The following is a 17,561-nucleotide window of genomic DNA, read 5'->3' on the forward strand; positions in this document are numbered from 1 at the left end:
TCATTTTTTCGCGCCATGAAAACTCCAGACAGTCTGTCTGATTTGGTTCATATTTTGGGGAGATGGGGGGGGGAGACATGACCACGGGGTAATTGAGCCTATTACTCTTATTTTTCTTTCTTCCCAGTTCCTACCATTCGCTGTGTGTTCCTTTCCTCCCGAATTTGGGTCTAAAGCCAAAGGTTTCCCGAAATTTGGATAGGTGGCTCAAAACAAAAAATCACCGTTCGGATTTTTTTGTAGGGTACTGTACCTTCCCCAATTACAACGACTCAAAATTCGTGTAAATCTTTTCACGACACCATGATAGAGGAAGTAAATGGTGAACGAACTGGAGAGTCTTCCGACGCGACCACTTGCATCATTGTCAACATCAAGGATTGCCTAAAAAAGGCATATCTCCCATGGTCTACAGATCCGTTGCATTATTGGCTTTCAGAAAAAAGTTCCGGAAGTATCCAGCCCTTTATCGACGTGGTCAAACAATTTTTTTGTATTTCCGCCACTTTCGTTCCATCTGAGATGCTTTTTTCTGCCACTGGTGATCTTTTTCGAGATCAAAGAAGCAGGCTAAGTGCTTATCATGTTGATATGTTGTTGTTTTTTAATAAAAATGCCTGAAGCAAAACACTTACCAATAAGTCTTCTGGGTTAAAATTTCTTTGGGGGATGGGAAAGTTAAAAAAAAAACTGTTTCTGATTCTTTAGCCTTCTCACCACATCTCCTATTGGATCAAAATTGATGACCGGCTCTTGATTCCCAGCTTGTCTTTCTTCTTCTTCTTTCTGCTGCCTCCTCTTTAATGCAGAGGTTTTAGCGGCTTTCTTGGCAGATTTTTTAACTGCTATTGACGTCACAGTTCTTGGGTCTTTCTTCTTCTTTTAATAGTTTGTCGCCATTTTTAATCAATCTGAAAATACAGAATCGAAAAAAAAGGCAAGATTAGTCTTTGTGAATTTGCCAAAAGGATAACGATTAGTCTTACGTCCTAAGCCTTAATCGACCGTTTTATTTCTACCATGCAGGGGAAAAGCATGCAAATGCAAGAGTTACCGGGGCTGATTCTTATCCAGAGCCTTTCACCGCTGTCACAGGAGTGACCTTGCGGGACAGCAGTGATCAACGCACGAATAAGAAAGTGCAAGAGGCTTTGTGTAACATTTAATTACACGAGCACCAATCTAACAAGAAGTGCTCAATCGGGATCTAAATCCATGTGAAACGGCGGTCAGAAAGGACAGCCTTTCCACGAGCTCCTCGTAGAACGAAGTTTTGAAACGAATAGGAACCGACACTTCAGTTTTCTTCGCCTCCCCTTCGATCTAGCTTTCCACCGCTTCGGATTTCTTTCGGCCGCTATTTCGTTATCCTTTCGTTCTAAATAGTGCCTCAACAGGTTAATAATCAATTTATGAGAAGCGTTGGACAGAAAGGGGCTTTGCCAAGGAGGAATGAACTACTGCCGCAAAAAAACCGGACACTTCCCGATTTTTTCCGTTTTCGCCCATCCCAAAAGAGCTCCCCGTAGAACGAAGTTTTCCGTCGAAGCTACTTTAGAAATTTCGTGTTTCCTTTTAGCCTCTTTCGTTTCTTCGATCTATCCAACCACTGCTTCAAATTCACTTCTTTCGGCCGTCAAAAAACAGGACGAACCTTCTTTTTTTTTTTATTTGAGGCATCATGAACACTTGAGTCATGTGGCACTCAGATCGGAAGAAAAATAAATAAGGGGCGTCGGGCGGAAAGGAGCTTTTCCATGGAGGAATGAACTACTAACGCCGAACCGGACACTTCCTGTTCTTCGTCTTCTCTCTATTCCAGAAAAGCTCCCCGTAGAACGAATTTCCGTCGAGACTACTAAGAACGTTTCGCGCCATTAGTTTTGCCTCTTTTCTTCTTCAAAATCTATCCACCCACCGCTTCAAATTCACTTCTATTGGCCGTCAACAAAGAAATAAAGAAAATTAAAAACAGGGCGAACCTTATTTTTTTTATTTTTTTTATTTGAGGCATCGCGGATACTGAAGTCGCGCGGCACCCAGATCGGAATCAAAATCAATAAGGAGCGTCGGGCGGAAAGGAGCTTTGCCACGGATGAATGGCCACCTGAATAGCCACAGGCCACTTTTCGTTCTCCTGTTGTTCGAAAAAGTGCCCCAACGGAATCAAAATTAATTCATAAGAAGCGTTGGTCGGAAAGGAGCTTTGCCACGAACGAATGAACTATTAACGCTGAACAGGACACTTCCCGTTCTTCTCTTTTACCCAATCCAAAAAGCTCCCTGTAGATCAAAGTTTTCCGTCGAAACTACTAAAAAATTTCGCGCTTTCTTTTGATCTCTATCGCTTCTTCGATCTATCCAACTTATCTAAATTTTTTTAAAAGATTTCTGGCTGGTGGCTATTTTGAAAAATGAAATAAAACATCTTACGCAACCATCAATCTTTTTACACACCGACAGTCATCCGTGAAAGTGTCTTAAGCAGGCAAATTGGTCTACATGTTTTAGTTAGGTGTGTTTTTTTGGTATACCTTCCGTCAATTCAAGTACAATATTTCTACATTTCCCAAGAATTTATAAAAAACTATATTTTTTAGATACGCATTCATTATTTATTTCCCCTAAGCGCTCTTAAATTAGCCCGCTAGAAGAGTGGACGAGCGGCGCCAAGGGCCACAAAAGTGGACGGACGCGCACATAGTGCTAGAAAAAAGACATGCGGGAATAACCACTAAAATAGCGGAGTTTAAAATTATTTGATTATATTCATTTCAACTTATTTCTGGCATCGCGCGCTCATCCGCTATTTTAGCGTTTTTTTTATTCAAAAGAAATCGTGTTTAAAACTCTTGAAACCATTTTAAATTTTTTCGACCAATAGTGGACTGTAACGGCAGTATTGTCGTTCGATCATTTTTTTTTAGTTTTATCGAACTGAAAATCATCGACGATGATCGATCAAATCGATTCAAAATGAGTTTGATTTCAATCAAACTCATCTTTTAGATTAACTAAATTTGCTGTCTAGCGGAAAAAAACAGAGAATTTTCTAGATATTGATTACTTAGATTGCGCAGAACGGGATATTTTAAGTGCAAAATCCAGTTCGAGTTCAAACTCATCTCAAAAAGATTTGATTGATCGATTATTTTTTGAGTTTGAGTTTGAGTTCGATCATGGCACCACTGTGTAAAGGTTAATACAGAATTTAGCCCTTTCATCCCTCTTGAAGATTCCAAAAGGATTTTTAATAATTCTTTAAGATGTCCGAGATATCACAATTTTCATGATACCCCAATTTTGACAAATTTTTCGGGCATTTTATTCGGCGTTGCCGATTTCCGTATATGTAACTTCACCCCCACTTCTTCGCTTTTTTCATTGTTTCCCATGTATATCAAGTCCCATCTGTATCGATATGCACGTCAATGATACATAGGAAACAGGGAAAAAGCCAAGGAGTGGTCAGAAAAGGGGGCGAAAAGCACATAGGAGACTTTGGGTTTTCGTGATATTTCACGATTTTTAATCCCGATTATCTCAGGAACGAAACAAGATAAAAATCCAGACTTTATTCTGTTGGAATTGCCTTGCGATTCTGAGCAGAATAGACCTAGTTCGGATTTTAGATTCCCTTTCCCGATTACGATCTGAAAATGACCTCCGGAAAAAGAGGGTTTTTCGGTCCGGTTAAGTGGGAGATCGCTTGTTAAATGCAAAAAGCCATGTTTGCTGATTATTGTGGGGGAAAATTTGATAGTTGTTGAGTAAAAAATCGCTGGTTCAAAATGTGAAGTATTTTCTAATCCAAAAATTGCAGAATCCTTATTATTTGTTTTGATAAACGAAAAATAAGAAGCATCCTACCCTGAAAAAATTAAAGAATTTCGTTTGGTCGATAATTCAATTTGTTAGACTTTTTAGACTAGAGATTTTAGACAATAAACGCTTTTTTGTACATTTAACATTGAATAACAGTATTTTAAACTTAAGCTAGGATTTGGAAATTTTTGCTACGCATTACTAATAGCAGGGTTGTTAACGATACTTTAAAATAATATCGGCGATAAAGCCTGTAATGTCCCAGCTCAGATCTGATTGTAGAGAAATAACACTAGAATAACGATGACTGAAGATAACGAACTTGTTTATTCTGGGATAGCTCTATTCCAACTGCCCTTCGCTAGCCGCAAGGGCCACGAAATTGCCATATTGCTGGATACTACATTTCTCCCTACTTTAGATAGAGACACAGAGTATACATGAAGTGATAAATTACAATTTGTTGTGAATATCTGAATTACGGGGTTTTTGCGGTACGAAACCGGTCTGCCATTGCATAGTAGGTAACGTGTGGTGTAGTAGGGTGTTAGGCTACATTTTTTAGGAATACATTTGATTAAGCACGTTAGTTGTTTTCTTGTTTCATGCCCTGTATTCCCTTCCCTACAAAGTGAAGAGGAACTGGGCGTCTTCTTGCCATGATCCCCGACGCTCCGGAGCCCCAGGGTTCTGCAGTTCATCTTCTTCTTCATCGGATGTGATAGGAGGAAAGTTGTCTGCATCAAGTGGCTCGTTCTCGTGTGGTGCTGGGTTTTGCACCTCGGCTTCCAGCCAACCGTGAAAATTATCTCCGTCTGGTGGTGTGGGTTGTTGCGCATCATGTTCATCCAATGAGACGTTGTCCGCATCTGGTGGCGGCTGGTGATGTAGAATTTGGAGAGCAGGCGGGATTGGGGCTCGAACAGCATCACTTTCTAGAGTTACTGGATCACCGCAGTTGTATGGCTTGAAGAATGAAGATGTCTTGTCAAATGCATTAGTCCAAGTCTGGTGGCCAATTTTCCACTTAATAAGTTTCCACCGTCTCCCGTTAACACACGTAAGCCGTTCCTGTGACGGTGTGGCCATTGTGTGAGATGTTGACTTTTATGGAACCTTGATGTGGCAGAGGATCCTTTGAGTTATACGTGTAAATCTTGACTGATGTTGCCGTTAGCTTGGGTTTTCCCAGGCTGCTGTACGCGTTGCGATCCAAGAGAGTCACCGTGGAGCCAGAATCAGCGATGATCGAAATTTTGACGTCGTTTACGGATACCTCGTATCGAGCGTTTTGAAGTCCCTTGGTCAAGATTTGAAATGAGCTTTCGTCATCAGACTCAGAGTCTGATTTCTCCACGATGGTCACGTTTGTTCTTCCCTTTTGTTTTACGGGGCGGTATGCTTTAGTTTGCTGCTTTAGAATGCTGCTGTTGTAATTGCTGCTATGGTTAGGTCTTTCTCTTCGAGGTGAGCGGTTGAATTGCTAGAAGTGATGAATATTGAGACACCTGCTGCACTGATGAAAGCGGGCCGGGCATGCTGCTAATCGTTGGGGAAATTGATCTCCACAGAACGAGCAGTTTCTTCTGTCTCTGGGATGTTTTGACTGACCGACTGTCTCGTGTTGATTATCTTTGTCCTGTCGTTTGGACATGTCTCGAGTTGGTTTGTTGTGCCGCATCGCCAGGGCTGTTGCTCGGTTTATTTCTCCATTTTGGTCGCCTGAGTTGCTGCGGCCTCTAAGGCTCTTGCTTTGTTCAGTACGGCGTCTAGAGTCATTGCTGGTTTTTCTAGAATTTTCCTTCTGAGCTCGGTTGAAGTACATCCAATTGTTAATCGGGCCTTGATTTCTCTGTCTTTGTCAGTGAAGCCACAGTTTTTAGCTGATTGTTGGAGCCGAGTGTGAAATGCCTCAAAAGATTCTCCATGTAGCTGCCTGGATTGTCTGAATGGGAACATTTCAAAGTCTGTGTTCACACGAGGTGTGAAGTGGTCATTCAGAGCACGTCTTGCTGCTTAGAACGGTTTACCTATTTGGACCAGCGAAGTCCTATGGAGGATTGGTCTTCGTCCACGTCGAATGGAGGAAAGGATGGTAGAGATGACGCCATGTTGATTACCACGTTGCGAGACATACCACAAACGGCTGTGGACAGCTTTCTTCACTCACACCACAGAAATTCCTCAACAGATAGTTTCACGCAGTTAGGGTTCTTTAAATCTCGTCACCAATGTAATGTCCCAGCTCAGATCTGATTGTAGAGGAATAACACTAGAATAACGATGACTGAAGATAACGAACTTGTTTATTCTGGTATAGCTCTATTCCAACTGCCCTTCGCTAGCCGCTAGGGCCATGACGTTACCATATTGCTAGATACTACAGATGCCGTTACTCGACTTTTTTTCTATCGGCGATACCGTTACCGGTACTGGTTTCGAAAGTATCGCGATACCGATACCGGTACCGATACTTTTGAAACATTTAATTTCATAAAATTACAAATTTCATGCAATTCATTTTTTCATTTCCCTTTTTTATTTAAAAAATTCGGTTGACACATCATGCACTGGAATAAAGAGTTTCCACTTTTTGAGGCTGGGCCAAAATATTTTTTAAAAAGTTTTCCAGAAAAACATTCGTGACGTCATTTTTTGTTGTACACCAAAGACTAACGACAGACGAAGTATCGCTTTCGGAGTATCGATCGATACTGCTTCGATACCCTTCCGATACCCCTTTTTTTAAAGTACCGCCGATACTCGCTAGCGGCGATACTATCGGTATCGATTCCGCTACCGATATAAACAACCCTGACTAATAGCCTCGCTGACATATCCTCATTTTTTTTCAAATCTGCGTCGAGATCAACCTAATTTTTCTTCTGCTCAAATACACATTCGTTTTTTCACTTTTTGAATTTCACGCCACAGATTGGTGTAACCTTCGATTTTGTCGCGCTTTGTCTTAAAACAATAGCTTATCCTTTTGACAACATGTTCTGATAGATAAATCCAATCAGCCAATCAACGCATTTCATTATGCTAAAAAAATGATTATACAGTCAATCGGACTTTTAAACATTCAAACGTTCCCGCCAGGCAAACGCGAAATTTTGGATGGTCGCTTTCCCACCTTTGGTGCAGCCACAGCCCCAAAACATTGGCATGTTTTGTTTTTTTCCTTTAGCAAGGGGTACCGGGGGTACGAATAAAAATACAAAAAGAGAGCGAAAAAAAGAGGCGACCCCTTTCTTCGCCACTCTATTCTTTCCTTCCTTGACTGCTTAATGGAAAGGACCCCCAAACATAGGCGTATTCGGGCAGTGCGCACTGCGCAGTGCCTGATTCTGGATTCAAAATGACTAGGAAGTCCACCCCCCCCCCCCCCTTTTTTTCTTGGGTGCGGCGATTTCGCCACTTTCTTTATTTTTTAAAAAATTCTTCTGCATTTTTTTCTTAAAATTAATTACATGAATTTTGCATAAAAAAATATTCTACACACAAAAATGTTACAAGTTGAAAATTTTTTTTAAACACATAAATGTAGGGCTTCAAAGGGGGTAGTCCCATAAGACCCCATGTTAAACTAGGCCAACTAGTATTTTTACGATTCCAGTTTTCTTGCCGCGCCCTCTCATCTACGCGTACCAGTAATCCTATAGCTACCATAATTTTAGATTCGGCACTAACAAAATTTTCTTCCAGAGTCGGCCGTGAATATGTTCCCATTAATGACCAGACTTAAAAAGTTTTAGATTGTTTTTTTATTTTCGAATATTTAAAAAAAAAAGAATCCCAAGTGTTGGCTAAAAATGAGGCCGTTCTTGTGTCGTTAATAGGCCTACTTGATGTTGCGTAAGCGTCCTGAAATGTTGGCCGTACTACTGTCGCCTTCTAGTATCGCCATCCCGATTTTCTGGTTTGAATTTGAATGTCGAGTATCGTATGATCGTATCGATGATTCGACTTTTACTTTACCCCCAAAACAGGGTGTAGTCTTTCTATGCCCGAAAAATACCCCGTTGGCTAGATCCCAGATGGAAAGAGTTCATGAATTTAAGTACATTTTCGATTTCACCCTAGTTGTGTTGTACACGTTTACTAGTTAACAACCCACTTCAATTACTTTTTGTTTATTTCTTCATCTTGAAGCAACTTTCAAAGAAATCTTATTAGTAATTTCCGTAGTTATATATTATAATACTTTTTGTTTTAACTAGAGAAATTTGCTCAGTTGGTCATTGAATTCTGTTCTATTTAGTAATTGAAATGAATTAGGATAAAAAGTTCTTCAAAAATTGGCTTTTTTAAGAATAATATGTGTGATATTTAGGAACTAAAAAGGCATGAGTGATAATGATCATTTTTGTTTTTCCATAGAACATGTGGCGATATTTGGTTTCCTGCCTAGTTTTCATTTCCTTTATCTGCACACCTTCTAATCAATCTCCTCAGAGTTCTTTCTTTGGATGGCCACTAAGTGAAACTAAGGAAACTGACAGTCAAGCCACTTCAAACACACCTACACCTAATAAGGATGTTTCACAAAGTTCTCAGTTACCTGCCAAAGATAAACTTGATGGGTTTGAAGTTGTTTCTCCTAAACCTGAAATTCTAACAAATCTACCTGAAAGTAAGAAACACTAAAATAGAAATAAATTTTTTACTTTAATAAAATATTTTAAATTCTATTATTATCCTATTATTATTTAGATGTAAACTCAACATCATTTAATGCTCCGACACTTCTTCAAAAAGACAATCTGACATCTGGATTAACAAATTATCTGAGTGATGAAATAAGTTCATTTCTTACAACTAGTGTGGTATTTCTAGGAGCTGCACTAGGACGTGATGGATGTGATCTGAAAGCTGCTTGCTTAGCAGGAACTTTAGTACCACATGTACAAGGAAGAGATATAGCTGTTGTGTAAGTGCTGGTTTAGTTTTCTTAAACATTTGATTAAACATTCATTACTTTAAATAAAAACAGTGCTGCAGAACCACTAGTGCCTGAAGTTTGGAAGGGTTTTTATGAAGCTGCCAAATCAAGCATGATACAAGGACAAGATTGCAGCAAATTTGATTGTGTTTGATTTTCTATATTGAAAGTATGTAAAATATAAAGTGAGTACAAACTACTGTTGTTTCATTACAACACCCAATGTGTATCCACAAAAAAACTATTACCCTTTGTACAAAACACAAATTAAACCATTACCTATGTACTGTTATTTAAGAACTAAAGTAAAATATATCAAATCCTCTATTCCAATATGTTTCACACTTCAAATGTGCAACATAAAAAAAATATTTCAACTACTTAAACAAATAAATGATTAAGATTCAATTGTAATAAAGACAAACCACAAGTTAGAACAAATATGAGGTTCAAATGTGTTGAATTTGAACTTGAAGCATCTGAAACATTTAAGTGAAATCTTAACTGATGGTATGAAGGTATTCTAGATTTCTAGCAAACAAAGCCTTCCTAATACTGAATATTTTTGGTACAATCCTTAGATAATTCTTTAAAAAATTGACAAAATTACCAATAAGAAATAAAATTCAATTAGGTTGATGGGCAAAATTGCTGCAAATGAATCATGTAGCCCCAGTTTTTCTCATGTGCATTCAACTGGAACTCTGTGATTGATCAATTATGTCCATACCTGCATTGTAAGCTTAAATTTTAAATCAATCAAACAATTGTTTCATATTAAAATCATTCAAAAACCTTCTACATCATCAACTTCAGTTTCCTCCACTTCGACACAAGAGTCCTTTTCAGGTAGTCTGTCTTCTTCATTGTTTTCAACTTCTTCTTCATCCTTTTGCATAAGCTGTCTAGCTAATTTCACAGCCATGAATTCATTATAATGTGATTTACGTTTGTGTTCAAAAGATCTCCTTTTAGCTACAAAAAAATACCATGTACAGAAAACTCTTAAATTTGATTTTGATTGACTAGCAGCTACCTTTATCATTTGGAGTTTCTTCATCTTCCTCCTCTCCCTCATCATCAGATACAACAGTTTCATTTTGAATTTCAAGTTTCTCTTTATCAGCCAACAATCTATAATAGATAATGATAGATCTTAATTATTTTATAACATTTTACATAGGATAATTGCCTTTCAGTTAGAAGTTTACTATCTATTTCATGATTATCTCCCTCATCCCCAGAATCTTCTCCATGATAACTAAATGGTGTTTTTGGCTCTTCAATCTTCATGTGACCATAATCTTTATCAGGTGGATGATGTGTAGCTAAAATATTCATTTCATCCCATTTTGCACCTCTGTTGGCAGACCTGAACATGTAATCAAATAAGATATTTTCGGTATTTAATTATCCACTTCTTCAGTACATTAATACAAAAATTTAATTTACCCTTTAGTAGAGGAAGATCCTTCAAAACTAGTAGAATTTTTTAATATTCCTTTCACTGGAACTTTCATTAAATTTTCAGCCATACTCCTTCTCTGTCAAGCCAATAAGCAATAATTATCTGTCAATGTCAGGAACCAACGACCAAGCGGTTCGGTTCGTCTGCTACGGCACAATGTATGTGTAAGTGTGTAACTTACATAGTAGGCGGTAGGCCTAGTATCGTAGGCCCCAAAATCCCAAAATCAAGACCGAGGCATCGAATCATCTAAAATAAAAAATCAATGGCAAGTAGCTAGCGCCGCTGACGAGTAATAACGAGGGATTTGATAAAACCATTAGCACTCTCTAAAATCAAATTTCCACTTGCGTTATCTTTGAAAGTTGTGAAAATGCCAAATGGCTTGCTGGTGATTAAACAATTTGTTCACTTCTAAAAATTTACAATATTTTTATTTATTTTATAGTGTTGCAAAATTATCCGTTAGTGGCGCCACTAAAACGTCATTGTTTTTCTTTTCTTCGTTTCCTTTCAAATTTGAACGAAATCTCAGTTCTCGTTCTTTATTAGTGTCCTTTCATACGTGAATGAAAATTGAAAAACAACAATTACAGATGAGATGAATGAGTGAATGGATAACATTCTAATCGAAAAGCTGTCGTAAAGTATGCTTGATTTTCTTCGATATTTCCGGAGTAGTATAGGAGTATAGAATCATAATGTTATTTTCTGAATTTTGCAATGCGTGTGAAGAAATTAGTTCAAGCAAAAGAAGTGACAAACAGGAGAGTCTTAGTAAGTTTCTAAGCAAATGTAGGGAGATTGTTTTGAAAGATTCAAACTTCACTATGTACTCTGTGATGTGCCTTCTCCTTCCTCATCTCGATCGTTCAAGAGGAGCATATGGTATTAAAGAGGCATCTTTAGCAAAATTATACATAAACATATTTAGTCTTCCAAAGGATGGGGTGGATGCGATTAGATTGCTAAAATACAAGTAAGCATGATCAATATATAGTTTTATTTTTTTCTATAAAAAATTTATGGTGTATTTCTTACTACATTAGAGTTCCCAAGACAACCCAAAGAATTGCCAAAGATTTTTCTGATGTCTGTTATGACATTCTAAAGGATCGTTGTGGTTCAAGTATTAGTTCTGGGACTATTGCTGACATCAATCTCTTTTTGGACAATTTGTCAAAGACATCATCAAAAAAAACAGAAAATACAGAAAGAATTCTCAAACCAATTTTGATGAAGTTATCTGCTCTAGAACAAAAGTGGCTAATAAGAATAATTCTTAGGAATGTTAAATTGACTGGGATGAGTGAAAAGGCTGTCCTATCTACCTATCATCCAGATGCTAAAGAATTGTATGATGTATCTAATGACCTTGAGAAAGTCTGTGCAACATTGATCGACCCGTTAAATAGAACTTCTGGAATAGAAATTTCGCTTTTTAATCCATTTCGTCCCATGTTAGCGGATAGACTTTCGATATCTAAAATTCTTACGAAAATGAACAACAAGCCGTTCTACGTCGAAACAAAATTAGATGGAGAAAGGACTCAAATTCATAAACGAGGAAAAAGGTAAAAATTACTTGTATTTAGAATAAAATTCTTATTAAGTTATGTACACTAGAGCTTTCCATTAAATTAGATACGGTTTCTATACTCGACGTGGATTTGATTACACGCCAAGCTATGGAACTGATCCCTCGACTGGAAACTTTACTCCGCGTCTACACGACTGTTTTCCCGAATCTGTGACCAGTTGTATTCTAGATGGAGAGATGGTGGCTTGGAATGTTAACGGATCCTTTATCGTATCTAAGGGTGCAAATACTGATGTCAAGTCAATGTCTCCTACAGGAGAACTAGTTCCATGTTTCGTCGCCTTTGATATTCTTCTACTGAATGATGAAGTCCTATCCAATCTACCATATAAGGTGCTTTTAGATTATTTTCTTTTATTGTGCTTTGAATAAAACATTGATTGAATGAATCATTGATCAATCTTGAATTTCAATAGGAGCGATTGAAATTCTTAGAATCGACAGTAAAGGTAAAAGAAAGCGTTCTTCATTTTCCCAACCGTAAGCTAGTTTCTACCAAAGCGGAAGTGGAAAACTTGCTCAATGAAGCAATCGATCAACGGGAAGAAGGAATCGTTTTAAAAAGTCCAGATTCAATCTACAAACCGAATGAACGTAAAGGAGGATGGGTGAAAGTATACTAAATATATATATATTAAATTTGAGATTCTTGAAACTGATTTCACCCACAAATTTTTTTCAAGGTCAAACCAGAATATGTAGGCGACATGATGGATCATTTAGGTTTGAGCTTAAAAAATAAAAATAACGAAAATAACGTTTCCGCAAATTAATTTCTTTCTTCTCCTATTCTAATGCTGTATATGTATTTTTTTTTTTTTATTGTTTAGATGTGATTATTCTGGGTGGTTATCACGGACAGGGAAGAAGAAGAAATCTGATTTCGATGTTTTTGCTTGGCCTGGCTGTTCCGTCCATTGAAGGGAACCAATTGGAATTTTATTCGTTTGCCAGGGTAGGATCGGGATTTTCGGATGAACAACTAATGGGTTTGCTCGGAAAGCTGGATCCCTATTGGCAAAAGTGGGATAAAAAAGCTCCTCCGCCAATGATTCACTTTGGAAGAGAAAAACCGGATGTATGGATCAATCCGTCGTCATCAGCAATACTTGAGGTTTATTCTCTTCGTTTTACACGTTCAATTTAGAAAAAAAAAACAAGTCTAAAGATTTTCATTATTCGGCTACAGATTAAAGCATCGGAAATTGTCTTAAGCAATTCTTATAAGGCTGGAATAACTTTACGATTTCCGAGAGTGCAGCGTATTCGTGAAGACCGAGCTTGGGATTCCTGTATGACTCTAAGCGAAGTAATCGAAATGAGAAAATATGCTTCAGGGAAGCTTGCCACTCGACACTGTAGCTTTACAGGTATTACACTGGAGAGATTGTTTTCATTTTGCAACAGCCTTATTTTTATTTATTTATTTATTTTGGGGTTATAGAAGATACACCTGCTAGCAAACGGATTAAATTAGCAGGCTTGACTGCAGTCGTTGCAGCTCCATTCCAATCAGCAGATACATCTGATGTCAAAAAATCATCCAGTTGTTTTTCTAAAAAAGAGATTTGCGTTTTGAATGGCTCTGACTCTCTAACGAAACAGGAACTAGAACGAAAGGTAGTTTCGGGAGGCGGTACTGTTGTCCAGAATCCAGGTAAGTAATTTTTCGATGTTCCTTTACAAATTTCATCAGTAAATTAACTCATTCATTGTTTTTCTTTTTTTAAATAATTTTTTCCCCTTATTAGGGCATGTAACGTTTTGTATCGTTGCTTTTAAAGATGATATGCGGGTTAAAAGTCTCAAGAATAGACCGAAATGGGATATTGTTCGTCCACCATGGTTACTTCGTTGCTTAAATTTTGATCGTCTTGTTCCTTTCCGGCCTGAAGACTTAATGATCGCCACCCGAGCCACGGAGGAAAAAATGATGCAAAACTATGATAAATTTGGCAATAGCTTGAGAGAACCTACTTCAGTTGAAGATGTTGCTTTAATCCTTCAGCGTGTCCAAGATTTGGTATGATATAGTTTGGCATTTTAATCATGGATATTATAATAGTCGCTATAACAAATATTTGTTTTTTATTACAGGAACATCCAACGCCATTAAGCATGTATGAAATTGCAAATCTGGAGTATGAGATATTTGGACAACTACCTAAATATGGTATATTTCGAACTTGCGTCGTTTACGTCGATTTATTTGAGACTATATCTGATCCGAACAGTCAAGTGATTTCTCGAGAGCTAGAAATAATTTCTTTTGATCTTCGTATCTATGGTGCCCAAGTTTTGAATCGCATGGACTCATCTGTCACTCACGTAGTATGCGATCCGGTTTCATATCCTCACCGCGCGATTGACTGGAAAACAACCAACCATCAGCGGGAAGTCAAGTTCAAATTGGTCCGATTAGAGTGGGTCGAACATTCCATAAATAAAGGAAGATTAGTTGATGAAATGCAATATTATCCTTGATCGATCTTATCCCATTCATGTTTCTGTGTTGTCTTTGTTTCAAGTCAATTGTTTGTCAAGGAATGCCATTACATTTTTTCTTCTATTTAATAGATTTGTTTCTTTTTGAAATTGTTGGTTCTCATATGATCCGTGTTGTTTTTTATGAGTCATGCATTTAGTCATGCCTAAAACTAGACAATAAATCAATAAAACTGGCGATAAAGTATGCAACGTCAAGCGAGCCATCAGTCCATCACTACGCGAGGCATTACCAACCTTTAGTTTCGATCGCCAATTCATTTTACTTGCTAATATATAGGTCCAGTCATGAGCAATATTTTGCTCAGAATCTACTGCGTTACTTTCACGTTTCCGTGATTGTTTTTTTTTTCTTACTCTAACCACACTCAAATTACATAATTCAATTTGCACGGTATGAAATTAAAAAAAGAAACTGTGCTATACAGTCCTTATCAAGTCCAGTCATAAAAAAAAACAAAAAAAATATTTAATTTGGTACACGAACGACAGCCAGAAAATTTGTTGGAAAACTATTTAAAGAAGAAACACAATATGGATGTATTCAAATTTCCCTCTTAAAGTGGATTAATACCACGCAGTAAATTCGAAGTGGAAAAGACAATTTCATCCCATTAATCACAAACAGTTTGTTGTACAAAACATTTCGCCAAATTTCGACTTAATGCTAAAGTTATTAACATTGTTTTATCAGAATTGAATTGGCAGTTTGGATGGGGGTTGATTTCAGCATCATCTTGAAACGAAGACGTCAACTCCTGTAGACTTTGCATTAATTCGTAAGTTTGTTCTGAAGTGAAAACTGGCGGATTTGTTTCTAATAATGGTAGTGCGTCCATGAGCAAAACGGTCCAAAAGCTGAAAACGAAATTTCAATAATTATTAGGCAGCTGCAATTATGATAACATGGTTAGTGGTTAGGCTACTTACTATTTCGGTGCAATCCGTGATGAGATTAAAGAGATCAAAAGGCCAGCTGCTGAATGAAAATCGTTCGAATTGTAAAGACGATGAAACTCGCGATATTTCCCAAGGAAAGCCAATCGATCGCTGGCAAGAAGTCCAGCACCCAGTGAGTCTAGCAAGTCCGTCGAAGTAAAATCTGAATCTTGAAGGTAACTCTTCAGAACAGCATCGGCGGCATAGGTAGCAAGAGGAGCGTCTTGCGCTTTAACAGCCCAAGCTACTGCCGCACCAAGTCGTCCATTGGCCAAGGCCCGTCGACCCATTACACGACAGACGGAAGTTACCACTGATGTTAGTTTTCTTCGCTCGGCAAGTGAAATTATTTTGGTTGCCTTCATTTCCGACTGGCACGGAAGTCGAGTGAGCAAGTGTTCCAGAGTCGCAGAACCAACATTAGGGCAATGGTCAAGATAGAGAACACCAACCGACCACAAGGATTGGTGGCTAAATAAGCAAATCGAGTAGTCACGAAGCAAAGTTTCTCTCAGCTGTAGTGAGTTAATGTCTTCGAACGACTGAAGTGCTCCGGCGTGATACAATAAATCAGCGAGATGTGCCGTAAACCAAGAATTATCCAATACTCCTTGCATTTCTCCAATCACCTGTGACAACAAATTTGAACAGATATAAAACGTTTCCAGTTAATTATGTTGGTAGTGTCTTGATACTTGCATGAACTCTTATCAAACTTGCTTAAAACTCTTATCCATTCATAACAGCGATACTCACTTTACGCGTGTCGCGACGAAGAACGGCCAAAAGTGTTGCATCTAGTGACGTCAAATCATCTAATCCGATTAAGGAAGCAAAAAACTGTTCGGCTTCATCTCCCAAAGATAACGTTCCAATTGTGGGTTGCGTGAACGTTAACTGAGTAATCATTCGTTGATACCAAGTTTCGAAATGATCGCCAACTTTTTCAAATGCTTCTTCTTTGCCACATAGTATCTTTATCGTAAGTAAATAGAAAGTTTATGTAAGTTAGACAAAAGACATACAACATAAACTAATGAAAATAAAAATGGGAATTAAGAGATCATTATATATAAAACATTATATACCTCCATTAGAAGTTCTAAATCTTTTGATTCGAAGAAATCTCCAGCTTGAGTGCGAGACTCACATTCTTCTTTCCAATGATTCCATCTGAAGGTAAACTCTGGAGCAGAAACAGTTGAGTTGGCCTAAATAGAACAGAAATACTTAGGAGATAGAAAAATTGTTAATCTATCTAAATTACAAGAACTTTCTTACACTAAAGACTGGCATTTTCTTCAGCAACTCATATGCACTCTGAAAAGCTTCACTCTGGAAATCAGGATGAATTCTTAACAGTTTGGTAGCACTTTCTAAGCGTAACTGAAACACTAGTCCATAGAGAGCTTTCCAATAGCTTTCATGGAGTCCAGGATTTGGTGATGCTAAAACTGTACCAGTTTCTTCTACTGCATTTGGAAAATGAATACGAATCCATTCTAATAGGTGTGGCAGAATTCCAAGTGGGTTCTCAAGATACAGAATTTCACACAAATTCCACACCAACTCAGCTTTGTAAAATATTTCACTCATTTCTTGAAGTGCTTGATTAGATTCAACACTGTTAGCAAGATCTGCTGCTTGGTTCAAATCTTCAATGCATGCATTCATTATACAACGATACTGATGACTGGATTTAATTAACTCAGATGAGCTGATTTGGCCATCTGTGCCAGCCTTAATTTGTAAAGAAGTAAATGCTCCACAGGATTCATTGACCAGCTTGCGAACAAAAGGATTGTACAAGGTTCGCTCCCAAGAAATTGTATAAAGCTTCTTCTTACAAGTCTGGGGACTAACTGGACCTGTCATTGAGAACAACTTAGTAGGAGTTTTTTGGCTAACTTCCAGAAAGAACTTACCAGAGGTGATCGACTTGGAAAATTCTGTTGGAAATACAGCCAAGCTGTTACCATAACCCCAAGAATGCCCAACATCTTTGTTGTATGCAAATAGAGGATCTTGTATTCCCTAAAACAAAGAAAGTTTGGTTACAAATATGTATACCATGAACAATTCGAAGTTATTATTACAATAGGTTCAAGCATTCTGTAAAATGCGTGAAAATCACGTCACAAATCGTAATTGTGTGTAGGATTCAGAAGGATAACAGTCAGAACTCGTAACGAGCACTTTTTTGAAATATTTCTAATCTGTCGTCTGCTGCTTCGGTTTTACACCATACTGCAATGGCCATGGTTACGGCGGTAACTATG

General features: G+C 37.8%; 4 protein-coding genes across 7 annotated transcripts; 2 read left to right on the forward strand and 2 right to left on the reverse strand.

Annotated features, from left to right (window-relative positions):
• The first annotated feature begins 7,809 nt into the window (after window positions 1-7,809).
• LOC124327846 lies at window positions 7,810-9,103 on the forward strand. Of its 2 annotated transcripts, none has more exons than XM_046786868.1 (4): window positions 7,810-7,888; window positions 8,209-8,461; window positions 8,542-8,758; window positions 8,822-9,103. In XM_046786868.1, the coding sequence occupies exons 2-4, from the start codon at window positions 8,212-8,214 to the stop codon at window positions 8,922-8,924; spliced, it is 570 nt and encodes a 189-aa protein (XP_046642824.1). In that variant the 5' UTR covers window positions 7,810-7,888; window positions 8,209-8,211; the 3' UTR covers window positions 8,925-9,103. The 2 variants fall into 2 exon arrangements, with proteins under 2 accessions (XP_046642824.1, XP_046642822.1); XM_046786866.1 differs by lacking the exon at window positions 7,810-7,888 and adding an exon at window positions 7,897-8,003.
• A 61-nt stretch (window positions 9,104-9,164) lies between these two features.
• On the reverse strand, window positions 9,165-10,517 carry LOC124327845 (protein phosphatase inhibitor 2-like). Of its 2 annotated transcripts, XM_046786864.1 has the most exons (6): window positions 10,420-10,517; window positions 10,223-10,314; window positions 9,963-10,142; window positions 9,807-9,904; window positions 9,566-9,745; window positions 9,165-9,512 (listed from the first exon to the last, which is right to left on the reverse strand). In XM_046786864.1, the coding sequence occupies exons 2-6, from the start codon at window positions 10,303-10,305 to the stop codon at window positions 9,463-9,465; spliced, it is 591 nt and encodes a 196-aa protein (XP_046642820.1). In that variant the 5' UTR covers window positions 10,306-10,314; window positions 10,420-10,517; the 3' UTR covers window positions 9,165-9,462. The 2 variants fall into 2 exon arrangements, with proteins under 2 accessions (XP_046642820.1, XP_046642821.1); XM_046786865.1 differs by lacking the exon at window positions 10,420-10,517 and having other exon boundaries at window positions 9,165-9,500; window positions 10,223-10,402.
• Window positions 10,518-10,747: 230 nt separating this feature from the next.
• Window positions 10,748-14,412, forward strand: LOC124327844 (DNA ligase 4-like). 2 transcript variants are annotated; one of them, XM_046786863.1, is made up of 11 exons: window positions 10,748-10,885; window positions 10,974-11,217; window positions 11,288-11,812; window positions 11,883-12,171; window positions 12,255-12,452; window positions 12,522-12,561; window positions 12,669-12,952; window positions 13,028-13,208; window positions 13,283-13,495; window positions 13,590-13,861; window positions 13,936-14,412. In XM_046786863.1, exons 2-11 carry the CDS (start codon window positions 11,069-11,071, stop codon window positions 14,320-14,322), a joined length of 2,538 nt encoding a protein of 845 aa, XP_046642819.1. In that variant the 5' UTR covers window positions 10,748-10,885; window positions 10,974-11,068; the 3' UTR covers window positions 14,323-14,412. The 2 variants fall into 2 exon arrangements, with proteins under 2 accessions (XP_046642819.1, XP_046642818.1); XM_046786862.1 differs by having other exon boundaries at window positions 10,748-11,217.
• Window positions 14,413-14,858: 446 nt separating this feature from the next.
• On the reverse strand, window positions 14,859-17,501 carry LOC124325975 (nuclear pore complex protein Nup85-like). Its single transcript, XM_046784556.1, has 7 exons — window positions 17,379-17,501; window positions 17,208-17,316; window positions 16,564-17,150; window positions 16,371-16,493; window positions 16,039-16,257; window positions 15,274-15,911; window positions 14,859-15,201 (listed from the first exon to the last, which is right to left on the reverse strand). The coding sequence occupies exons 1-7, from the start codon at window positions 17,391-17,393 to the stop codon at window positions 14,958-14,960; spliced, it is 1,935 nt and encodes a 644-aa protein (XP_046640512.1). The 5' UTR covers window positions 17,394-17,501; the 3' UTR covers window positions 14,859-14,957.
• Window positions 17,502-17,561: the final 60 nt, after the last annotated feature.

The sequence above is a fragment of the Daphnia pulicaria genome, chromosome 2 (assembly GCF_021234035.1).
Source record: "Daphnia pulicaria isolate SC F1-1A chromosome 2, SC_F0-13Bv2, whole genome shotgun sequence".
Lineage (NCBI taxonomy): Eukaryota > Metazoa > Arthropoda > Branchiopoda > Diplostraca > Daphniidae > Daphnia > Daphnia pulicaria.